At 37.7% G+C, this 26,708-nt stretch overlaps 1 protein-coding gene across 6 annotated transcripts in view; it reads left to right on the top strand.

Annotated features, from left to right (window-relative positions):
* Positions 1–7,815, top strand: part of nktr (natural killer cell triggering receptor) — a 40,156-nt gene extending 32,341 nt beyond the window's left edge. For 5 of the 6 annotated variants that reach the window (XM_088918292.1, XM_088918296.1, XM_088918295.1 and 2 more), the window contains 5 exons: positions 719–3,661; positions 4,309–4,404; positions 5,375–5,437; positions 5,923–6,024; positions 6,841–7,815. In XM_088918292.1, coding sequence (XP_088774418.1) covers positions 719–3,661; positions 4,309–4,404; positions 5,375–5,437; positions 5,923–6,024; positions 6,841–6,919 — 3,283 coding nt within the window. In that variant the 3' untranslated portion in view covers positions 6,920–7,815. The remainder of the gene's footprint in view (positions 1–718; positions 3,662–4,308; positions 4,405–5,374; positions 5,438–5,922; positions 6,025–6,840) is intronic. The other variant, XM_088918293.1, reaches the window with a different exon arrangement.
* The last annotated feature ends 18,893 nt before the right edge of the window (positions 7,816–26,708 follow it).

Genomic DNA, 26,708 nt, shown 5'->3' with positions numbered 1-26,708 from the left:
TGAGCATATTGAGTAACATCATTACATTTTTATTTTAAACCTAAAACACCTTTTACCCATTAGGAGGAGTATTTTTAACTCATTTGGTACAACTTCTTATGTCTTAGTTTAAATACCTCTCTCCATAACTGTTGTTTGTATTTGCAACTGATTCTCTATAAATTCTCTCTTAAAAATAGCTCTTTGAAATGGTAGGGTCTTGTTTAATTTCGGTCTCTAAACCCATCTTTTTCAAATTAAACATTATGTTAGTAATGCTGTTATATGCTATTATGGAATTGCTAAATTGCATGTGCATTCTTTACAAATTGTGCAGTTTTGTATACATCTAATTAAAGGTGTGGTGTGAAATGTGTAATTATACAGTACAGTCTAGACATTATGCCACTAGGTTACTACAAAACTGCTTAATTGTTTGCACCTGGTTGAATAAGCATGTTTTAAACTATATGTGCTAAGATTATACCTGATATTTTTTACTAAAAGTTCTCAATTTCCTGTTTAGTTTTTTGAGGGATACCATTGTATTATATTCATTTAAAATTTAAAAGCTTATTCATTAGTAACTTGTTTTTTCATCAGTATTTAAATGTATCTAAGTGCAAACTAGTTAATCATGGTAGTTTTTTAGTATACTTTAATGGCATCAGTTAATTTAGATAATGGTTTATCTTAAAATTCAGTCTTTCCAGTGAGGGTATTAATTTTGACTTAACAGATTGAATGACCATTATTCAAGCAGATGGGATAACAGAAGTGCCTCTCCTTGGTCAAGGTCCTGGTCTCATGAATGCTTCTCTGATCACAGCACTGAAAGATCAAGCCTACACAAAAGACGCAGGAAAGAAAAAAAGAAAGCTAAACACAAAAAGAAGTCAAAAAAGCAAAAACATTCAAAGAGGCGTAAGATTCTCAAAAGCAAACCTAAAGATTCTCCCCTGTCGGAAAATGGGTCATCTCTCTATTCAAGCAGGATATCAAAGTTTTCCAGCCATCGTGAAAGAAGGTCTCGTTCTTTCTCTACATCATCCAGGCGCTTATCAAGAGAAGAGTGGTCGGATTCGGACAAGGTGCGTCATTCCTCTCCTTCTTCCAGAGACTCACACTCCTACACAAGGTCAAAAACCAGATCAAAATCCTACTCTAGAAGCAAATCAAGAACAAGATCTAGGTCCTCTTCAAGGTCAAGAAGTGTGTCCAGATCCAGATCCCAGTCAAGATCTCGTAGAAGGACAGCTTCAAGATCCCCACGTAAAGCAAAGCTAAATAAGAGCAGCAAAGCAAAGGTGGATCCTCCAAAACTAACAACCCTTAAAAATGAGAAAGTTGTGAAGCCAGAAGTGTCTGAGAGTGTTCCTGTTTTACCTTTAAGTGATAGTCCACCGCCTTCTCGATGGAAGCCTGGGCAAAAGCCTTGGAAACCTTCCTATGTCCGTATTCAAGAAATTAAAGCAAAGACGGCACCAACAAACCTTGTACAGGCTGGTCATACAGCGAGCAGTAGTAAGGAAAATGATCACTCATCACACCGTAGTCAGCACAAAACTTCAGACAGTGAGAGAAGCAGTGATTCAAGAAATTACAGCAACAGGAGCTATAAATACTCAAGAAGGTCACGAAGCAGGTCTTCAAGAAGTAGGTCATATAGCAGGTCATGTAGTAGATCTAAAACGAGGAGTCATTCAAGATCCAGATCACATTCTCCACTGAAGTCTGAAAGTCGATCTTCATCATACAGTAGATCAGATTCATATGATTCATACAAAGAATATGAAAGGAAGAAAAACTCCTCAGAGAGAAAAGAAAAACATGTTTCTCATGTAAGCAGTCCTGAATTAAAAGACAGTGACAACTACGTGACTAACAGCAAAAAACGTGATGTAAATAAAGAAAATCAAAGCGTATCCTCTTCAGAGTCTACTACTGACAGTGAAAACGGTGAAATTGACAGAAAGAAACAGGATGATAGAGAATCAAAGATCCAAAATACAAAATCTGCTTCCCTGTCCGAAGTAGATAATGTTCAGACAGCAGATCCAAAGCATGAAGAACCAACCACTGGCTCTGTTGTGGAAGAAAAAAAATCTAAGTCTGAGTGGGACAGCGACAGTGATAGCTCGAGAAAAAAGACGAGTGTTAAAGATAAATCATCTGAGGCACAGCACATAGAATCACATAGGACTGATGAGAAAGATAGCGTCAGAAAGGTGTTTCCTATGAGTAAATGGGATACAGAAAGTGAAACAGAAGGTGAGACAAAGAAGAGCAATGTATCTGATTCTAAACGCTCATCTGGCAAAGAAGAGGGTGAAGCAAGCTCTGAATCAGAAAGTGAGGGCCTTATCTCACTCAATAGCAAAACATCAGGTAATGCTTCATCTGAAAATTCAGATACTAATATAAAATCTGTTTCAAAAACTCCATCTTTCTCTGTTGTGGAAGGGTCCAACATAGGTACAGGAAGTGAAAAGCCCAAGACTAAGAAAAAAGCCAAACGTAAGCACAAACACAAAAAACGAAGTTCAGCAAAGGCAGAGTCAGACAGAACTAAGGCCAAATCCAAAAGTAAGAAGGCTAAGAGAAAAAATCAGAAACGCAAGGAAACATTCCACTGGCAGCCTCCCCTGGAATTTGGTGAAGAGGAGGATGATGAAGAGGAGAAAAACCAGCAAGTCCATGTGAAAAAGAACATATTAAAAGAAAGCGCAGTAAAACCAAATGGAGGGCATTCTTCCTTCAATTCTGACGATAAGGAAAGTAAATTTAACACTGACAAAAGTCAGGTGCAATCCAAAGAAATTTGTTCATCACAATCAGTCTCTCATAGTGTGAAAGATATTGGTGAGCTGACCAAAAAAAAGCAAAAATCAAAGCAATCCTCTGAAAGTGGTGTGAGTTGCAAAAAAGCTGAAAACACAGAAGAAATGTCAAATAAATGTGATGCAACAGATACAGACAGACTTTTGCCAAAGACACCAGAGAAGCCAGACCCATCAGATGACACTATGGAGATCTGTACACCTGAACACAATACTCCAGAAAGGGACCATCAGATATCAATTATTTGTGGGATTTCAGAGATGTCAGAAATTGCATGTCAAAATAGTGAGTCTAACAAGATTAATACAGAAAGTGAGGATGGTTTAAATACAACTCCTGTAGAAAATCCAAAAATGCAACAGAGTCACAGCATGCCACCTTCCACTTTGTTGGTAAATAATGGTCCAGAGGAAGAAAATGTCAAAAATGAAGTTCCAGGAGTAGTTATTGATCCTAAATGGAAGCCTCTTATGGGAATTTCTAATCAGCAGCCAGTCAGCACCATGGTGTTTGGTGAAATTAAAACCCTTGATCACCTAGAATTAGGGGAATTTAAACCTCATGGTCTCAGGATAGAGATTAAAAGCAAGAGTCGGGTTCGGCCTGGATCTCTGTTTGATGAAGTACGAAAGACAGCCCGACTGAATCAGAGACCGAGGAACCAAGAGAGCTCAAGTGAGGAGAGATCCCCATCTGTAGGTAACAAGAGTAAGTCACGGAGTCGGACCAGATCTCTCAGTAAATCCAGATCTGTATCGAGTCAAAGAACAAGATCAAGGACGAGATCCCTTTCCTACAGCCGTTCACGTACAAGATCAAGAAGTTCCAGTTATTCCTACAGGTTGGTTATGCTGTTGTACAGTGCCTTTTTGATTAAAATAATTTATTAATGCATGTCTTTAGTTGTCTTCATTATTTCATTCAGTAAAGTTTTTTTTTTTAAATCACACTGTATGCATGATTGAAGAATGTTACCATTTAATATCATAGAAGGACTTTAAAGATTTTACAATGGTGTTTACCAAGATCAATTGTAAAAATTGGTAGTACAGTAAATATTTATTGTATTCTACCATACCACATATAAAACCAATACTTTAAATTGCATTTGTATCAGATTAACATTTTGTTTTTCTTTCTTGCATTTGGTTACATTTGTAACAGTGGTAGAACTATATATTATGAAGTTGTGTTTTTGCTTCTTTGATTTAATAAGGAACCCCAAAAAATACCTTGTCACAAATGAAAAGTAAGTTCAAGATCGAGGTGGGTTTTCAGAGCAGTAGCTAAGATTATTGATCAGTTTTGTCCAATCACAATGCTACAGGAGACTCATTCCACCTTTTGCACATATTAAGTCAAAGCTGGTAGACATGGACAACTGTTTTTCTTTCATTAGTGCTCCTGAGCTTGACAGCTCTGACCTGTGAGGAGGATGTGTACATGGATCACAAGGAAGACTGATTAACAAATCTCTATTATTTATAGATCCAGAAGCTACAGCAGAAGTCGTAGTAGGAGACGGTACAGCAGAGATCGATCCCTGACTCGGAGCAGCACCTACAGGAGTTATCGAAGTAACAGGTGAAATTTTCTTTTCATACAGTCTGAAGGCATTTTTAAATGATGTTTTAAATAAAAATAATAAATTATAATATAGAAAATAATAAAATGTTAATAAAAAATATTCAGTACCTTTTTAAACACTAATATTATTTTTGCACATTTTTATATCAGCTTACTGTGCTGTAATTTAAATTAATATTTATTTTTGGCAATTCCATTGTTTAACAACTTGACCAAATAGTCAACTGAAAAATTCTGATTTGTACAGATCATTTATACAGGAGATCATTTACAGGAACAATTTAAGTGAAGCACCTTGCTCAAGGTCAACAGTAGCATCTCACATGAGGTTAGAAAGACCTCCTTAAACATCTTTTAACCAGCCAAATTTTATATTTAAACCATGTGCACTACTGTTTGCTAGTTACTCACATTTGTAAAATATTTTTTTTTACTGTTAGTATTAAACCTTGACAAAGTGCCCAATATAATTTAAAAAGCAGTTGCAGACTCAGTCATTTACCAGACAGAAGTGTCAGGTACACTTCTGGTTATTATATGTTGCAAATAAATTTGTAACAATATCAATGCAGTGGCTAGCTCTACAATACTAGAAACCAGTTTAATCTGTGTGCAGCACAGTAGAGTACAGGTTATCACTTCTGCCTCACAGATGTCAGTTTTATTCAAGTCTGGGGTGTTTTTCTCATGGGATTTGCGTGATTTTTCATTTTCTGCTGGGGTTTTGTGCAGATGTTTTCGTTTCTTCCCCTTTTTCAAATAAATGCTGGCAAGCAATTGGTATAACATCTGTGCAAGCACTCCCTGTGATAGACTAGCATCCTGTCTAGAATGTAGTTCCTCTTGCGCTGTGTGCTTCTGGAATAGACTGCATTTTCAAAAGAACAAAAAATTGAAACCATGTGAATTTTGGAGACTTGTATAATCTAACGTGTGTAATTTATATTTATTTTTGTTTTTGTGTCAGCAGTAGGACTTCGAGTAGGAGTCATTCCAGAAGCAGGTCATATGATCAACACAGAAGGTCCAGGTATGTAATACTGAAATACTGACATATATAACTTGTAAAAAAAATATTATTTTGATATAATGGTAGATGGAGTAAAAAGCATTTTTGGGAGAAAACAGTTTATTTTACATGTGGAATTATCCATAATCAGATGTTCTCAGAAATGTCATATAATTGTGATTATATATAAATATATTTCTTAACTTTTTCAACTAAAATCATTTTTTGGTATTTCTCATGCAATAAAGTTTTTGGTTTATGTTTATCATGTTACACATTTATGTTCAACGTGACTCAGATCATGAATTAATATGAGTGGTATGATATGTATAATAAATTTTATATTTGAGTAATTCCATGCATACATAGGAATGTCCAGATTGTTTCCAGTCAGGAAACTCAACATAAGTGAATTCTATATTCAGTTTCATCACATTGTTTTCCTCTCTGGTGAGGGTATCTTACATCTTAAATATGTGTTGTTCGCTGAATATGTATTCAATCAGGTCACACTCGTATGACAGCGACTATAGCCGAAGTAGCTGGAGCAGTAGGAGAAGGAGAAGTTACAGTTACAGGAAGTCAAGAAGCTACGACCGCAGATCCAGGTACATAAACCTGTGAATTTTGTTAGCTACCTTAACAGCGTTTTGGGCAAATTAAAAGCTCTTTTTTTCCTCACAGTATTATCACATTTCTGTTGTTTATTATGCCTGAAGTAATCTTGTGTATACGTGTTTTTGTATAATAAAATTAGTGATTGTTTTCAAACATTGTTTTTACACCTTTTCTGGGATTTTACATTTTGGATTTAAATTTATTCCAGAATAAAAGTATTCACACTTTTTAACAAAGAATAAGCTGCCCTTTTCATATTATTTTTGTGATATCATATTTTACTGTGTATTTTTCAGTGTTACTTTATATGAGAAAATTCATGGTGTCTCTAATTTAAGAACTTTATCAAATTATTAATTATATCAAATGTAATCTTCATGGTTTTCCGTTTTATGACTATGAAAGAGATATTGGTAATCCGAATAAATTTGACAAGCTAATATAGATATGCCACATTCACGAGCATGAGATTTGCTGTATTCAAAGAAAGTATTCAGAGTCTTAAGTATAATTCTCAAATATCTTTAGCCATGGCTTGGCTTGAGTGTATTTTCTCAGTAAAATAACATTTTCTCATATACCTAGATACATGTGAATGATCACATTCCTTATTTTTAACCACAGTGGCATTTCCTACATTCAGCAACAGTAGTAAGAATGAATACCTATGTCTCATAAATAAGTGTAGTAACAGGTAATTTTTTCCATAAACGCATCCGTATCTCAGTTTTGATATTTCATGGTAAAATATACATACACATGCACAATATATTACATTCTATAAATCTTTTTTTTTCCTTCTGCAGGTCATACCGTTCCTACAGTAGAAGTGATCGCAGTTACTCACGCCATCGGAGTCGCAGCGCTAGCAGCAGATACAGCTGATGCAAACACCACATTATCTCCTGTACATAGGCCTTCAGTTTATTAAGAAGAATACTTTGCTTTCTGGATCTGGCATTTAATAGAGACACTTGACATTCTAAGCGGTACTTAAAAAACTCAGAACATGCACAGTGTCTACAGTGTAGTGAGCATGCTCTGGAGGAATGATGCAGCTCTCACTGCAAACATACAGATGCTTGGCAAGTCCCAGGTGTCACTAGGGAAAGGCCTGGTGTGGATCTTTTGGCTAATAATCAGGCCCACTCAAACCAGGCTTGAGCCATTTGTGTGTCATTGGCAGGGAGAAGTTTAATGTTGGCTTATAACCCAGAACTAAATCCGTGATGTCTGGATGGACCTGTACTCTGAATGAGTGACTTTGTAAGTTGAGCCCCAAGTCAGGTATAATGTGAATTTTTGGATAACCAGCTATATACTTTGTGGTATATTTACAATGGAAAAGTGAAATGGGTATATGTAAAAACTTTTATACATATATAAAAAAGACTTTATAATTTTTAATGTTTCTGGATTGTATTTTCCTTTTTTACAGTAAAATTGAATGTATGTTTCAAGAATGTTAAAAAGTTCTTAATTGCTTAATCAAATATGTTGAGCTTAATCCACAAATAAGTAATAATTACAGTAGTGTTGCCTCTATATCTGCATATTAGGTGTTTTCAGGTTCTTGTAAAGATGCCTTAATCTGCTTTTTTATAAAGTAGTGAGGAAAATTAAATGAATGGGTATTTACAGAAGGGAATAGCCTTTTGTTCCTTAATTGTGATGTATTAATCTAAACATTGGCTTCAGCTTCACTTTATTTCTTGCCATTAATTCTTAAACTATTCTGCTATGAATGTAAAATAAGATATTAAAAGAATTTTCATTCATTCAACTTTCATTCTTTTTCCATCTTTATCTAAAAGACTTGCTCAGTGGCTTGCAGATGTTTTCTAATACAGTTTTCAGTCATTTATGATTTTTTTTATTTAGAATTTACTCTGAAAATGAAGTCAACAATGTCATAATTTACTGGTGCAGTTCTTTGGTTATTAATGTGATTTTAATGAAAGCAGCCACTTTATTTTCTTCTTTCCTCTTTTTTTTAAGTGCATGTTTAGGGCTGCACACTATGTACATCTGACAAGGTGTACTGTAAGTATCCTTCAGTATTTTTAGCTCACACTGATTTTTTTCTCATATACCAATTAGGCTGATGCTTTTGAAATGGAGAAACACCTGCTCTGACCACATCAAGTATTTGTTCTACAAATGTCAGTCTGATCTAGTGAGATGAATCAGGCCTGGGTCCTACTCTTTGGTCACTGTGCTGACCCATCCAGACTTACTGAAGTACCAAACTAGGATATCCAAGGCTCTTAGGTTTTCCTCCTGTGCAAAATAGTGCATTGAAAGACCGCTCTTTACACTTCAGGTGATTGCTTAAAAAAGATGCAACAAAGTCAATATTTGTTTTTCTTTCTCAGATGTTTTTCTTCTAACAAAGGTGGAGAAAATAATAGGAAAATAGGTCACATAATGAAAGTCAAGGATACAAACAGTAGCAGCTTTGAAGCTGTATCAAATTCAGTTCAAGTCCTTAGAGATGTGCATCCTTATAAATCTAATGAAGAGGGAGCAGGACGAGCTTAATGTAGATTTTTTTCTCATCAAGAACCATGCGGTTCATTCTTTCAAGCATCATAAGAGCTTATTCAGAATGGCAGGTTTTGTTTGTTAGCAAAATAAGTCCATGTAATTTTAATGTCTAAAATTGAAGTTTCAAATACTGAGGATATTCATTAGTCTTCATTTTTCGTCATTTTTTTAATTCATTCATGTGTAATTGCATTACAAAATGCACAAAAACGATAGGAAATGCGCTTTTGCTGAAATGCAGTATTTTTCTATAATAAAATTGCTTTACAAAATGAGTAGATGTTGGAATTTGCATGCTTTTATGTAGAGAGTTTGGAGGGGGGGAGCAGTACTCTCAATTCTACTCTCTCATTCTGCTACACACCATGAAAATGCCCAACATGTTTTCTTTTCACATTTCAGCATGGAATTAAACTTGAACTCTACTTGTTCCATTATGCCCTAATCTGCTTTGAAAAGCACATCTCTCAAAATGCAAGTGTTTCTCTCCTTTGTTAGTTTTACACATGTTTTGTACATTGTACTTTCACAGTTGCATCATTATTTTCTGTACAGTCCAGATTGTGTCCCAAGGCATTCTCATGTACAATGCTCTCAACATAAACGTGTTGCTCTTCTTTTTTTTTTCAAGCAATTTAGTAAAAGCCTCTCTTAGCTTAGTGTATTATCATGGTTAAAAAAAACACCGCTTCCACCACATGAGGAGCTTTTTTCACACTTTCATGACAGTGAAGAATGAGGTGATACTCTGTATCTGTTGGTTTGTATTTCCTGTCTATGCACAAAAATAGTTACATGTTTTACTTCTACACCTGACATTTTGACAGCCTCTCGCCAATTGTCACATACAGCTACCTCTAGCAGCCTGACAATTCAAATGTTTTCATCTGTTCATAAGACACCCCTGCTGTGTTGGCAATATTTTACCTTTGATGCCCAGTCTTAGTTCTTTTTCATGTCTTTTCCTGGTTTTTGAGCTGTAGCTCTGCTCATCATCCTAACTTCTCAAAGATCTCTTAAAAAAGATGTTACTGGTACATGTTAGACATGTTGACTGCTGATTAGGCAGAATTGAACAGACTTTAGGGTAGTAGTTTTATTAACTGTTATCTCTTCTTTGTTAAGTCTTATTTAAGGATATTTTATATTCTTCCCTAGAACCATTTGCTTCTGCAAGCATGTCTGTCCCTTCTATTTCAGTCTAACCATTTAAAGAAACCTGCAGTTAATGGCCCAACATATAAGCTGCTGCTGGGTTGTTCCTGTCTGTCTTGGTATAGTCCTCACACTTTCAGTCTTCTGACTAAATATAGACTATTACAACACACAACAGTTCCAGAGAAGTAAAAGAGGGAAAGTGTCAAACTCATTTTTTTTTAAAAGAAATTAAAAAATAATCAAAATTGTTTGGCATGTCAACATTTTAAGTGTTTGTCCTCTGATTTAACCCTGCAAAGACCTCAAATAATGTGTGAGCTGCTTGGGTTGTATTTCTACATTATATATTGACGACTGAATATCTTAACTTGCTATACTTTCAGTTATGTAACAGGGACTACCAGAACAGACTTCACAGAAAATCCTAAGTGCGGTTGTAAAAGGATTAAACTATATTATCAATTTTTTTTTTTTATGAGTGTCATGTTAATGATTAAATAGAATGGTCAGCCTAGATCCCTAGTCCTGAAGGTCATTTAAGAATCTATTCTAAACTAATTCAGCCATCCATTTTCTAACCATTTCTTCCAAATCAGCGTCACGGGGGAGCTGGGGCCCACTCTAGCAAGCAACAGGTGCAAGGCAGGTAACGCCCTTGAGGGGATGCCAGGCGATTGCAGGACAGACACACAGATCTATCTGCACACACACTCTGATCTAGGGCCGGTGTTCTCAAAAGTCAGTTAAGCTATTAGCATGTTTTTGGACTCAAGGAAGAAAAGGAAACCCACACCAACACGGGGAGAACATATAAACTCCACTCAGATAGCGCCTCAGGTCCAGAATAGAACCCAGCAGCAATACTAACCACTACACCACCATGCTGCCCTAAACTATTTTAGACCTGGAAAATTAACTTTGGAATGTTGTCACTGGACTGGTGTGATCACACTTGTAAAAAGAACAGGATATTTTAAGTATAATTACTTCTTAAACTCTTATATACAGTATGTAAGCCATGTGGCAACAGCATCACTTACAGTAGGTAGTTTTCCTTTGGCTCCATCTAGCTTCAGTCTCACAGATTACAAAAAAGTGAAAAGTGAAACTAAATAGGGGGAGGCTATTGTCTGATGTCTGTTTAGAGCTGTTGGATGCTATTGAAGCAAAGTCAGTCATTGGAGATAAAAGATTTTTTGTAAGTGAAATTCCCAGAACAGGTGGGTTAAAGAAAGGATTGTAGTCTTAACAGAGACTACAATTGTTTATAGTCACCCAACGGAGGATGTTGAGTTGGGATTTAACTATAGTCCTCAGAACCCTAAAGTGTATTCACTTTTTTCCTTCACTTTGGTTTTATTGTATTCGATTTTTCACGGAAAAAAGCATAGCCTTCTGTTGTAGTGAAGTATGTTTCTCTTTTAACACTTCCCTAGGGATAACATGCTAGAAGAGGTCTTTTGAGAAATTAATACTCGCATCCTCCCCTATAAGCACTTCCATAAAGTCATATTTGGTGCAGACCATTTTATTAGACTTTTTAGGAGATATCAGAAAGATCAAAAGCCTGCCACAGGGGAATTGAACACACTTTTTAACCTACCCTGTATAGATACAGTAGCTGTTTTTTTGCACTTACACAGGGTAAAGCCTCCTACAGAAGATGTCCAAGACTCCAGTTCCTGCCTTAGTGATTCCACTTTACAGAAGTCAAGCACATGGTGTACGCCACCTCGTGGCAAAGTTGATGCAAATTCCAAACAGGTGGGGCCTGCTGTCACATGCCTATGGCTAGTTTTGAATTGCTTGATCAGAAAATCCCTACTACAAGCAAGCATTAGCTTTATGTGGACCAGTAATATAGTGGCCAACCTTTGACTAGAGAGGTTTATACAAATGGCAATGAATTGGAAGCTGTATATTTTTTTCAAGATGAGTGATGAAGGAGGTTATCCCACATTCCTAGGCTCATTTTCAAATTATGTTTTTGTTGTGTGACGTGCCTTGAAACTTGCCTTAAATCGATTCCGTTTCGCAGTTAAAAATGTTAAAATGTATGCTAAAATACAAAGTATGGTGCGCTGCTTTTCACTTTGCACCTTGGCCACTTAGTAATTTGCCACGTCTGACTCTCAAGCACAATTGTCATAGGTAATGCCAGTCAGTAATCCCAGTTCCCCATTTATTTGTTTCAGTCACACAGTTTAAAAAAAAAGTGTTTAGAAAAGTGTTATTTTCACTGCCCTGTGAATATGAAATCTATTGTTCAGGGTTTCAGCACGAGCGGTAGTGACAGCGATCAGCACAACCTTTGAGGTATGGGTTTCATTAACATTTCCTTTCCAAGTCATTGTGATAATAGTACATTTGCATTCTACAAGTTGTCTCAGGCTGGCTTTTTCTCAACTCAGTTCTCTGGGTAGTAACTTAAATGTAACAGAAAAGGCAAATCTAATGGATAATTAGAATAAAGGGGTTGGGTTGTCTTTTATAGCCAGTTTGAATATTTATGTTGTTCTGGTCTAATGCTTCTGTGTCTGGGATCTGTTGGTAGAAATTTTCACAATATGTTTTCTAGACTGATCCATTCTGGAGGCTAATGGATGTATGCCATGGGTTAATGCCTGCTGTTGCCCCAGAAGACTCGGAGCATTCCCTCAAGGAATCACTGTCATCCCCAGGCTCAAGGACATGCCTTTTCCCGTCCATTTAAAACACAAATCTGGCACCCAATTATTCCATCAAACTCATCCCATATGTATTCCTGGAGTGCCACTGAAGGGGTGCTCCGTCATTGATCTCTCAACAGTCCTCTGGCCTCTCTCCTCTCTAGAAGTGCTAGCACACCCTTTTCAGATCCCATAACCAGTCTAAACCATACCCAGTGTCATCTACCCTAGTCGGCAGCCAGAGCCATTACGCCAGTGCCAGCCACTACTCCAGTAGGCATCCTACTCCTGAAGCGACTGCTTCATCATCTAGCAGTAGACACCTGGGCTCTGCGGTGGGATCTATAGCCATGCCAGATTGCTATAGGCTGGCAGTCAATTACTGCCCCAGCCCGCTGCGACAACGACAGCCTCTCTGGTCCACTATAAATCGTCAGCCAGTCCCCACACCAGCCGGTTGTGATAATGTCAGCTTCATCAGCCTGCTGTGGGATCTATAGCTCCACAAGTTGGCAGCCAGTCTCTGCTGTGACTTCTACAGCTACCCGGTCCATTACAGCAGTATGTATTTGTATACAAGTATGTATGGAAATATACAGTATATGCCCATTCAGATGTAAACACAGCATAGTTTGATTTTGTAATTATGTTGTGTAATAAATGTTGTGAATGATTCTTTAGTAATGTCCAAGATAAAAGTATTTAACTAAAATAATCAATATCTAAAGCAAGTGCAACTAACTTCACTCCTATTCACATCTTGAGGTTTGCAATTAGATGGATCGCAGCTAAAATAAACATAGTGAAATAAGTTTTGGTACATTGGAGAGCAGTCTCGTATGTACATCTCTAAGATCGCTAAATCATCGCCCTAAAAGGGAAGTTCATTTTCTAGCAGTATTGCAAAGACATAATATATACAGCATCTAAAAAATAAAAACAAGTTTGACGATTTCGGACAATGTAAACTGTTTTCTGCATCATTCTAAGAAGTCGATCATTCAGAGTTGCTTAAGTTTTAAGCACTTGTGTTTTTGCATTCTTGTTGCACTGGCAGTAATTGAAGCTGAGACCAGTGTTTGAGATTTAAGAACAGCAATGAAAATCACCTGGTGGCTGCTGTCTTGAACTCTCACATGTGAAATCAGGGTCCTACAGTGGAGCAAATTAATTTGATTATTTTCTTTCAACACACAGCAGAATTGAACAGTGGAAGTTAATAATTACTTTGCAAGTTCAATTTTATTAATTTGTTAGTCCAATATATTTATATCTGCTTTTATCCAACACAATTTTCACGTACTGTATATATATAGTAAAGACTGAGACTTTATGTACTATATACAGTATATATAGTACTGTATATATACTGATGGAAAAAAGAAATGCAACACCTCCTCCACACTCTGGCCCTCCCTTCTGCTTGGAACAGGCTGAAGAGTGACTCATCCGTGAAGAGGACCCGATGCCACTGCTGACGAGTCCATCACAGCCTCTGTCTGGCCCAAGCCAGTCGGGTATGATGTCTAGGAGGTGTGAGCAGAGGGCCTCTGACAGGTCACCTTGCTCTAAGGCCAGCAGCATGGAGCCGCACTATCCTGTCACTGATGCGGGCATTGTGTCTGCTGGCAGTTTCAGCAGCAGTATGGGTGGCAGATCTGAAACGATCTCTCAGTTGGAGCAGTCTGATGTGCCGGTCCTGCTCTGGTGTGGTCACTCGAGGGAGACCAGACTTTGAAGGTCATCTGTCCTGCCGGTCTGCTGAAACCTTCTCTGCAATTACGACACAGTGAGATGGCTTACTCCATAGTGTCTGGCAACGCTGGCTAATGACATGCCTGCCACTGGCCCTCTCCCTTGCTTCTGGTGACATTAGAGGCATTATGGAATGCACAGAAACCTTTCTGTGGCCTTTTTCTTGCAGTGACCAAAGCTTTGAATTAAGGTCTTTTTGAAGGTGATCTGATCAGGCATTGTTCCACCTGGGTCTTGTTGGGTGAAAAGCTAACAAGCTTTTGTGTGATTGGCAAGTTGCAATGCCTCACTGAACAAGCTGTATTGCTGGTCAGAGGGCTTAAAACAAATTGACAACTTTTTGTGAAAGTACAAAAGCTATAACTATAGTATTCTCATTCCAGAAAATGTTGTGTTTCTTTTTTCCATCAGAATGTACACCTGAGCATTTTACTGAAACAATTTAAGCAAAGAAGTGTACTTTAGCTTTCTTAACAGTAAAACATCATTGTCCCATGCAGGAGTTGAACATCCAACTTTTCAGTTACAGCACCAGAGCCTTAATCTCTACTCCCCACTGCTATTGTGTATAATATGTGAGTAATAGTCTGAGATGAAAAAAATAATAAATGACATAAATAAATATTTTATGCAGATTTGTACAAAAGAAGATGTCAACAACATGCCCTAGGTTATAGATGGAGCTCCGTCAGTACTGATTAATTTATTTTAGCATTGCTGACAGAGTTACTACAGAGACAAAACTTAGAACTAATAAATCACTTGAGCCTGACAGTATTTTCCAATTTGTATTAAAGGAAATGAGAGGTGCTATTCATAGACTTTTAAGCAGGATATGTCCTGTCAGTAAGGATGGGAACTATATCTACATACTGGAGAATAGCAAATGTAACACCAATTTTATAAAACGTGGGGCAAACCTGGACCAGCAAACAATAGATAAATCAGTGTTATTTCTGATACAGGTAAAATTATAGAAGCCATAATTAACTGAAAAATATTCTCAATATAAGATTTATTTTTTCTAAATTGAACATGTATTAAGAAAAGCAAGGGATTATTTAACTAACTTATTGGAATTCCTGGGTGTTGCTGGTCCTGAAACAAAAGCCTCTTGCTTTCCCTGATTCAAGAGGTATCCTGCTGATATCTCTAAAGCATAAGAAATGCTGTATTTAGATTTCAAGAAAAATGTTTGTTGTCTTAAACAAGAAACTGTAAGAATTCAAGGTTATGTATGGAAATTAAGCTGTCAGTTAGGTGTTGAACAACAAGATCTATAAAAGATCCAGTTTTGGATCTACTCTTCCTCATCTACAGAATATCAATTACTCAGATTGCTATAGTGAGCACACTAAGCAAATTTGCATAAAAGGGAGTGGCAAATGTAGAAGTGACATAAAAAATTTAGAATATTTTGCTCGCCATGCTTCAAAAATGAGCTTATAACTGTAAAAAGAGTTCAAAGAAGAGTAAAAGGAATGAATCTTCAGGTTAAATAATCTCTTCAGTCCATAAAAAAAGATTGAGTAAACTTCATCCAAGTATGTAAACTATTTCGGGTATAAATAGATTCAACCCCGGAGACTACATCAGATTTGAAAGAGGAAGAGGAAAACAAGGACATGTTCATATTTGAAAATTAAAAGGAAATTAAGGACAAAGAATACAAAACAATTATTTACACAGAGTTGTGGGTGACTGGAACAGGTGATTTTGTGAACCAAATCCTGGGTATCTTTATGAAGTGACAGAACATAATTCTGGACTCATATAGATACTAAACTATCAAATGAGCAAGATGGTCTAAGGGCATCCTCTTCCTTGCAATCTTTCTTAAGTTATTTTGTTTTTAGTGTTGAATTGGTTTGGAAAGTATGACTATATTCTTTCCTTTCCGGTTTTTTGCATCCACTTTTTGTGAATGTTGAAGTAGTATATTTTCAAAGGATTAGTAAACTTAAAACCAATTTATTCATTGAATATGGAATTGATAATTGTGTTCCACATGTTAATTTAATAAATGGTAATGGTAATTAATTTAGTAAATAGTCTCACAGCATTGTGTTTTTATTGTTGCATATGGAATGCATTACTGTATTTTATTAACATTTTACTGTACTTCTTTGATTATGTACAAGAAGCTTTGTTTAAATAAGAACTGGAGATAAATGCATTTCCATTTAATTAAAAAGGCCAGTATTCATTTTCAAGATTAAAGTCAACACAGCTGCAAGAAAGAGAATTATGTATGTCTCTGTGTGATAACTATCCCAATGGTGTCTCTGCTTTCAGAATGAAAATAAATTAAATTATTAATAACGTTCCAAACTAATTGAATTATTAACTGCTATCTGGACAACATATATAAACAGTCTCCTCAAGAGCTGTGATGCTATTTAATAAACCTATTAAATCTCTGCAGTTGCTTCCTGAAATTTTGACTCCAAGAATTAATTAATTTAAAAACATGGTCTATTTATTCTAGCAGCTACTATCTGCCTGTATAGCTGGGTGTAACTGAAGACTTTTCTTCGGCTGGATGTTTTTATTTACTTATTTTATCATATATTGTGCTATCTTAAATAATTCTGTCATGAACCGGTGAGTAGTGACGATATCCATTTTCGTTAAACTTTTTGACGGGTGCCACGCCCCCATAGGAGCCCATGACGTGGTGTTGCTGCATAGAGAAATGTGTTCTTCGTCGCCTGCGTTTGTAGTTTTTTTTAATTGTGTAGTTTTGTACTGAGAGTAAGCAGACATGTCGAAAGAGGATTTCAGTGTGCCGTATTATACCCTGGACTAATCGGGGAGTTGTGGTGGCATGGAGAGACTGGCTAGGGTCATGTGATCCCGGGGTGGTAGCGTGAGCCGGAGTCGGGTGTCAGACTTGCTGTCTGCGCAGTGAGCTTTCACAGCGCAAAAACCAGCCAGGGTGAAATTTAAAAGAAATAGAACTTTGGTTCAAACATTTACCGGAAGTGGCAGGCAGATTTATTGGACATGAGAGAGTACTCAAAGTTCATTTATGGTTTCATTTAAATCTTAACATGTATAGATATGTTGTCCAAATATGGCCGGGCTGTGCCATTGAAAACCAAGTCTGGAGAAGCAGTGACCAGGGCTTTCTGAAGTATATTCAAGGAGAGTTGGTCTCCTAAAGAACTACAAACAGATGAGATTAAAGAATTTCTCTTCTAACCTTCCAAATCTTTCTCAACCTTGAGCATTTTGTTACAGCCAGTGATATGAAGGCTAGTGCTGTAGAGAGGTTCAGCAGAACTTTTAAAACTTTTAAAATGTGGAAGTGCTCTACCCACAAAAACACATCCCGATAAATTGATGTCCTGGTTGTTCTTACTTACTCTTGTAACCACAGTTATCACAGAACTATTAAGCTGTCTCCAGCTTCTGTCACACTTGACAGCTCCCTTAAGGTTTGGACAGCTGTCTGTGGTGATGGCTCATGGAAGATAAATCCGAACATTGACCATGTCTATCTCATTCAATAGATTTTGACATCCAGGGGGCACAATAAAAACAACTTTTGGTAAAGTGGTGTGGGTGGAAAGATAAATGTAATTGTTTGGTAAAAGCCTCCGAGGTGAAAGATATATACAGTAGAACATGTTGGGAAAAAAAATGAATCCCCTTAGATTGTATGTGATGCTGGCCAGTAATCCATCATCAAAGATGTTTACAAGGAGCACCAGCTTGTGCTTCACAGAGCATTTAGCAAAGGCGATTGACCTGGATGGGAGCTGGGAAGTGGATCTGGTAGAAGTGCACTACCCACACACGATAAACATGTTCAACCGAGATGAAGAGTTTCTGCTCATCAGCGAAAACAGTGGTACGGTACTGTACGGACCTGTAACATGCCCAGAGGGTACTACAGCAGCATCAGCCAATGAATCAAAATGAAGCATTCTGTGGACAAAGCCAAGATAACTAATGTAGGATTTAAATACAATTCCATTAGCAGGTCTGTAAGGGTTGTTGGGGGATATGCTTCTGGTTATGCATGCACACGGATATCAGGCGAGAGTCCTGGATTTCAGACCTGGTATAGAAAGTGTAAAATCACCACATCCTGTCAATATGATGGGCGGGTTTAATACCACGTATATCTGTTATATCAGATAGATAGATACTTTGTGATCCCGTGAGGGAAATTGCAGTGCAACAGCAGCTTAACACAGACAACACAGCAACAGTGTAACGAATGATACAATAATAATAATAATACAATACAATCAGAACAGTAAGAAATGCACTAAGAAGAGTTACTCACAGTCCAGAACACACAAAGAACAAACCAGATCAGAACAGTACACAAAAAAGTCGTAGTGCACAAAATGAATATAAATGTATTGCACAGGTCCCTGGCATATATTGCACAAAAACGGTGTAAACGGGAAAAAGAAAAAGGACAGATGTATCAGTTTACTGTTCAGTCTAGAAGCAGGTCACTGTCAATATCGCCTCTGCCCAGACGGAAGGTGGATGCGTTGTACAATCTTATGGCAGAAGGCAAGAATGACCTCCTGTAGCGCTCCCTGTCGCACCGTGGATGAATCATTCTATTGCTGAACGTGCTCTTTATTTCTTCAAGCATTTCATAGAGGGGATGGGAGATGTTGTCCATGATGGCCTCTAGTTTGGACACCATTCTCCTCTGATCAGACCAGTTAATAGGCGACGTCTAAGCACCGCTTTTATTGTTTGAAAGGTGTGGATGGTAAATATGTCACTGTTTTACTTATAGTACCAGCCCCATTATTTACCATGATCAATTTTAACACTATTAAAATAAAGCTGGATTTTGTGTCTGTCATTTCCGTTTGGTAAGGTACAATAATTGTCAAGTTGCATTTCTGACCTGTGAAAGTGACAAACATTTTAAAGGATCACTGTAATTAAAAGCTACAGAGATCCTACTTTGTACACAAACAACTACAAGCACCAAACGGGATATGGATTAGCTGGATATTCTGGTCTTCCAGTTCGATACAGTGCAGGTAAAGGTGGTATATTCAGAGCCCTATTTAGAAAATCTGTACCTTTTCTGAAAAGCAGATTTGAAATAGCTAAGCTGCATGTGGCAACAGTAGTTAGAAACATCATCAAAGATAAATCATAAAAGATTAAGGACAACCAAGGAGAGGACTGTGGGTCTTTTCACCCGAGGAGACATATTTTAAACATGGCCTTTGTTCACTGTGAATCTGCAGAATGCACAAAGTCAGAGCTGGACATATTTCAATTAGGCCCTTCTAAACAAGCATTGAGAAAAGCTTTTACATAGAAGTTCCACTTGGCTCTAACAGAAAACACACCTTTGGAATTCTTCATCGTCGAACACAGGGTAGATGTCACGCCCTCTGCAGCCAGAGGGCGCTCCTTCTCTGTCCTGTCCCTAGTTTCCGGTCTGCTGTCCTTCCTGTCCCTCTCTTTCCCTTGGGCTATATATTTCCGGGTCTTGCACTCTGTCCTCGCTCAGCATTGACGTTCGGATGTCCTGAGACCCGCCTAGCACCAGGGCGCCCCACGTCCGCTCCCTGAGGGCATTGGTTTCTATGCGGCATTCCTGAACTCTTTGCACTATGAGCCCGGGCCTTTTTCCCGTCTCGCCGCTACGCATATGGGTCTTTTTCCGCTCTCCTGCTCCCCACGGTTAGTCCCTTTTGGACGTCCGTGACAGAATGCTGAGCCACTTTCTGACCCCGCGAGCGGCGCTTTTTGTCTTGCCGCAGTTTTTTCTTGTTCTCTGGGCTGTTTTTTTTTTCAGTTCCTCTATTCTAATCGCTGGATATCACTCCGATCTTCCGTGCCTGTGAGCGGGTCCTGCACCTGGCTTTCCTCGGGTAGATCACTCCGATATCAGTGATTGAATGTTGAGCTGGCTTTCCTATTCTTATTACTGGATATCACTCCGAGCTTCTGTGTCTGGAGCGGGTTTTCGTGCCTGGCTCTTCCTGGTCTTGCTCAATCCGATATCAGTGATAGAATGGTAAGCTTTCTGCCGTTCCTCCATTCTTTTCGCTGGATATCACTCCGGGCATCTGTGTCTGTGAGCGGACTTCGGTCTGGCTTTCCTCAGGTTGTCCACTCCGATATCAGCGTTAGAATGTGAACGTGCCCATTGCCCAGTCTGCGGTATTTTTCCCCGGGGTTTTTTGCTGTTTTTTCTTGTTTTTTGCCTTTTGTTTTGATTTTTTTTCTTCCTGGTTTCCCCTCCTTTTTGTTCCCCCCTGCTCCCTGTGTCTCGGAACTTTGGTTCCTACCTGTTTTTTGGTCCTATCTGTTTTGTGTGGTTTGTCTTCCTGGTCTTTCCCAGGTTTTTGTCTGTGTTTGTGCTTGTGTACTTTTTTGTTTTTAGTCTCCGGAGCTCTTCTCTACCCCCCCTTCCTCCACCCAATAAAGGTTTATACCCCAGAGGAAGGGGTAGCTCTCAGCCGTGGATTCCCGGAGGTTTCCTTTCAGTTAAATGAGGTTTTTCCTCCCCCCAGTGCTGGGCAGCTCATTTATTTGTATGGGCGTCGGGAGCCGCCCATGAAGGGGGGGGTACTGTCATGCCCTCTGCAGCCAGAGGGCGCTCCTTCTCTGTCCTGTCCCTAGTTTCCGGTCTGCTGTCCTTCCTGTCCCTCTCTTTCCCTTGGGCTATATATTTCCGGGTCTTGCACTCTGTCCTCGCTCAGCATTGACGTTCGGATGTCCTGAGACCCGCCTAGCACCAGGGCGCCCCACGTCCGCTCCCTGAGGGCATTGGTTTCTATGTGGCATTCCTGAACTCTTTGCACTATGAGCCCGGGCCTTTTTCCCGTCTCGCCGCTACGCATATGGGTCTCTTTCCGCTCTCCTGCTCCCCACGGTTAGTCCCTTTTGGACGTCCGTGACAGTAGATTATTTATATTTAAATAGCACACTGCTCTATTTGACCCATAAAATAATGGAGGCAGACAGCGGGGACACTGAGTTGGCATCCTAAGTGAGCCTGGCGAATTACCCCATCGCCTCCATTTTCAGCTAGGTTGACATTATCGCAGGAGACTGTCTGATCAGCCAGAGCAATAAGTGCTATAACCCTTACAAGAGCGTATAGGGTCTGTTCTCAACTACAGTGAAGAGACCTAAGAGTTTACAGGTCTCTTTTACAAAGATGCAGGACAACATGTGTCCACAGCTTTGGATTGTCCCAACCTAGTATTCCGAAAAAGGGTGGTATATATAACGCAAAGCCAAAAACTGGAACTCCTGGGTCACATTCACGTAGACCTGATTTTGCAGAACAAACTAAAATAAATAAAACACACACAACCAGGTTGCATTCTGCTTGATTTGTAATCCAGGAGGGTACAAACTGAACATACTGTACTCTCAGCATCTTTTTTTGATAAAAGAGTCCACGTTGGACTCCTGGGTCAGACTGCAGAATGCTGGAGCACTGCTGATGGCTAATGCCAAATACCCCATTCAGTATGTGCAGATAAAAGTCTTCAGCCTGCCAGCAGGGAGCTGCGTGTAAACCAAGAAAACCTGTTTCTTGATCAGCTGCCCAGCGTAGTAATCTCGGGATTTGTTGACAATGCGGGATTCAGTGGGTGCTACTGTATACTCAAAACCCCTTACATTTTAAACAGTACAAAAATCTCAGAGCTGAAATACACTTCACACAACTGTTATCCATTACAATTAACACGATTGTGTACACCCTATTTGATGATCTGATAGAAATGTATATGAGATTTCACCTAAAACACTACGAACACAGTTGTCAAAAGATAAACACCTAACAGTTAGAAGATATACTAACATGAGACACCTATACTAGAGACAGCTTTTTTTCCAGTGACACAATATAACTTGAGAAACTGGAGGGTAGGGTCTGAGTTTAATAGTAAATACTCACCCCCATAACCTATAATATAGTGTGCTGAAATCCTCTTTGCACATGACCACTTATTTTTGATACAAAACTGCAAATGCCCTTTAATTTGAAGGATTTCCCATTGGATAAAAAAGGGGGTGTGGCACCTATCAAAATGTTTGATGAAAGGTGTATATCTTTACTATTCGGGTGAATTGACTCTTTTAAGTTCCATGAAAAGACTTTGTGAATTTACAGAAAAATTCTGTTTTCCAAAATGTTGAACACTTATACAGTACAATGTAAATGTACTGTATGTGTAACTGTAGAATTACACACTTGTTTTCTCTTCAGTGTTTTATTGTCTTTATTATTTATATTCCATATATTTTTAACTACCAAATGGGCTAGTTGCTCTGAATAGCTTTCTCTTATTTGTAACATTTCTTATGCATTTATTGTTTTTTTAACTTTGGTTTTTTGGTGGGTAGTACTTCTGCTATTTTTTTCCTTTTGCTGCTTTGATTCAGAATACGACACTATTAACTAACTTTATGAAGATGACACTGTTAAATCTGATTCGTATTTCCATCTTTCTTTTCTCCATTATGTAGCATTCCGATTTAAAACCCAGCTCTTATTACTTGTTGCAGCTGAGCAGAAACAGTGATTCTTAAAATTGGTCTCCAAGATAATCAATCGTACTGTATATCCTGCACCTCTCCTCCCAAAAAAGTGTTAACATTAATACTACTAATAACAAGAAATGACAATTTTAGGTGTTTTACCTCTGATTTTCAGTTTGTTATTGTAGAGTGATTAAGGCCCAAAATCATGCCTGTACTTGTCACTTACAAGCAATACCTCTCCGTGTTTTAGCATCATACACACATAACCTACAGTATATTTTTTCCATTTAAATATTTCTGAATGCTGATTTACGTATGTATGATTTAGACAGTTAATAGTCATGCTATGACTGGTACCTATTAGAGGGTAAAACCTGAACGGCTTTTAATGTTTAGAAAAAAAACAATGACATTCTGTGTCTCTTAAGGTCCCTACCTTACTGTACCAGTGCCTGGCATTTGTGAAAGCCACATTAATGTGAGTTGGCAGGCATCACTGGCTCCCTTGGTGAGTGTGAGGAAAGCTTGATCTTGAGACTTTCTGCAAGGACTGCAGACACAGGCACCATCCCCAGCTTCAGATGAATGGTTTGCTATTTCTCTCTTTTTAAGCCTGTGTTTCTCAAGCAATGTACACAATCTTGCTGTTATCAGAAAACTAAAATCAAATTAACCATACTGTTGAATAACTTGAGACGGTCTGGAGATATTTATATGACCACTATAAATTTCATATAGGAACTCTTAGTAGATATGAAAAAATAAAAATAGTTATATTTTTTAAATTAGAAGTAATGAATTAGAAATACTAATTTAGTAAAAATATTTGATTACCTATGTAACATTATCTTATAAACTGCCTTTTCTACAATTAAATAAATAATAATCTCCCTAATAATAGTCTGCTTGGTTGATAGTTGAATATGGAATATACACTGATTTGTGTATATATATCATGCAAGATTTTGTTAAAAACGTAACTGTACACGACGTTAATTGAAAGATAAGGCAGAACATATGTAAGTAGTTAGCAAGTTCCATTGCTTTAATATGGAAATTTGGTGCAATTTTAAACTGCTCACAAACTTTTAAAGAGAGTATTCAAAAAGAGTCATGAGTCATGGCAGTGACTTCAGCCAAGTTAAAAAAAGAGGTGTACTATAACTATGACTTCACTTTGCACTGAACATTGTGCAAAAGGTAGGTAACACAGCAAACCTGTAGTAGTATAAGCAGAATTGCCACAGATTCTCTGAATTTATTCAGTGCCTACAAGGATCCCCCTTGAAAAGAAGAGGGTTAAGCCCTGGGTTAACAGTTAGGAATGCTCTTATTTAGTATCTTTAAAGGTTTCATGTTATGAAATGTGGTGGGGCTCGTATTGATAAACAATCAAGCAATATTTTCAAATACAGGTTGTGAAAAATAAGTATGACTGAAGTAGGAAATGAACTGTTTTATTTGTTTAAAATGAACAATTGTTTTATTTAAGATTATTATTCTATCTGTACTTCCATCATCATTATCATCATTTCTATTCAGTGATCCACTGAATCTCAGGAATCCTCACTCCAGTTGAGGATTTCCTTTGTTCAATGGCTTAGCTTCTCACAATGTAGTCAGTTCATTTTGACTTTCTTTACTGCTCCTCCTCCCCTCATGTGCTCTCTAGCCTTTTTGTTGCTCTACCTGTCTCTTCATCTGAGGCACAGTGTTACATCTTCCTTTTCCATTGGGTCATTAGGAACTGTTCGATAGTTTGTCCTGTAACTACTTTGGTTTCACAGTCTTAGCTAGGGATATGGAAGACAGATTGGTCATTTTTTTTCCCAGAAGACAAATGTGCAGGATGCTTTTACAGCATCTGAGTGCACTTCATCCTGTCTTTAGTCTTCTGTTAAGAATTTCTACACTATGTACGTGTACTGCAGTTGTGTATTTGTTGAAGTTTTTTTTTTTTGGTCATTGCCTAGCATTTCATTTTCTCTTACATCTTAGGTGAATATAACTCATGTCTTTCCCCCCTTCACATGAGTGATGAGATCTGAGGTAATAAACCTTATTACTTCAATGCTTTCATTTCATACTGCAGATACCCTGGGGATACTAGTAATGATTGAAAATGCTAGAATGTGATGGCATCATTATGATGGCAACATAATGATTTCGTAAAACTATATACTGAGCATCAAAAGAAAACACTGCTTAGAATTTTAACAAGTTCACAAAGTACGCAGAAAATATCACAGTCTTGTTTGTAGCAGAAGCATCGGCGCAGGTAAATTTATTATGTTAACATTTGCCATCAAGAGCTGATCAACAGGGGGTCTTGTGTCGTGTGTAGCCACTGCTGGAAGCATTACAAGCAGTACATCTGTGACGCATGCTTTGCAGATGATGTCCTCTGGGATTCTGGCCCCATTCTTTCAAGGAGCCTGAGCAAACATGTGCCTGTTCACTGGTCTCTGAGCCCTAAATGCAGCACATTGTCCTGCTTATCCCGGGAAGTGAATATTCAATGGGGCTCACGTCTGGCATACAGTAATTCTCACATTCTGACCTTGCAGAAAATGCTGTTGTTGCAGTTTGAGTATGGTGTTCTGTTGTAATGTTCTCATATCAGGATAAACCTACAGGAAAGGAAGCAGGTGAGGTCCAGTGACTTGAAAAAATGTAGTGCTGTACAGTAAGATCGCTATTAATCACTGTAAATGGTGTCCTGTAGTGACCAGCTACACTTTCTCAGGGCATCTACAATTGGACCTCCCATCTTATAACATGAACCCAATCTAATCTCTTACAGATGAAGTGATTAAGAGTTTATGCAACAGTCAAAGTCACTTAATTCTATCAAGGTCAGCCATGAATGATCAATAAATCACTACAAAGTCCAAGTATTTAATTAATATCCGATGTCTCTATATTTTCTCTTTATTTTATATAAGTATAGCATGATAAATATTTACATGAAAGTTAATTTTACACTATATAATGGAATTGTCTTCCTCTTTGATGTACATTGATGTACTTAGAAGATAGAGAATAACAATTTGTATTCATCTACTGTACTTTTTGCAGCATTTAGAGTTTCATATCTCAAGCTTCACAGGGGGTACAATTGGCAATTGCATTTGGTGTTTGGATATTTATTTCTGCCACCATATCTTCTCTGTGTGATTCTCCATTGTTATTTCCTACTGACACAGTTATTTATTGCATTAATTGATTCACAAATAATAGCTTCTGATTAAACGTCTCAGTCCTGAATGAGGAGATTACATGCAGATTTCTACCAGCTTGGTGCATGCCATCTTTGCGCAACACTAATTTCTTTCCCTATGCAATTCATTGTGTAAGATGCCACTGTAGTGGTACTCAGCATCCTTAACATTTATATTACATTGAATGAATGGTAATCGTTCCTGGGGGCCAAGGTCCTAAGGCAGATTTGTGGGCTTCATGGTTATAAAGTGCTGGGGCTCATTAACTAATTTATGGCTCATTGAATGACTCCAATTTCTTCAGAAACTACTTTGTTTTAGGTGGAGTGGTTACTAGGCATAATAAATAACAACGTACATAGAAACAGGCATTTCAATAAAATATAAACTGTAACAGTGTATAAAGTGTTATATACAGTATATAACACTTTATACAGTAAAGTATACACAATACACAGTATCTATAAAAAACTGTCTGTAAAAAACAGTCAATACAATTTTAAGTAATCCTTTAAAATAAATTAGACAAATTTAATTAACTTTGTAATTTAAACATATGTTTTGTGAAAGTATGCACACAAAACGTGACTATACTGTAAATGTATAAGAGATGACCCTGGTACAGCACTGAAAGATGCTCAAAACAAACATAAACATTTTTTCTTTTTTAAAAATACTAAAAACAAAGCAAAATGTGGTCTTATATTAACCACAGGTTTTGTCTACATAAGGCTTTAGACACAAGAAAGTACACAAGTCTATCCTCAGTCGTTTTACCCTTATTGCTGATTAACCACAGTATTAATAGGTGAACAATCTATG

This window comes from Atractosteus spatula, chromosome 6 (assembly GCF_055471065.1).
Source record: "Atractosteus spatula isolate fAtrSpa1 chromosome 6, fAtrSpa1.hap1, whole genome shotgun sequence".
NCBI lineage: Eukaryota > Metazoa > Chordata > Actinopteri > Semionotiformes > Lepisosteidae > Atractosteus > Atractosteus spatula.
Note: the sequence above shows the minus strand (reverse complement) of the source record. Positions and strands in the feature narration are given on the sequence as shown.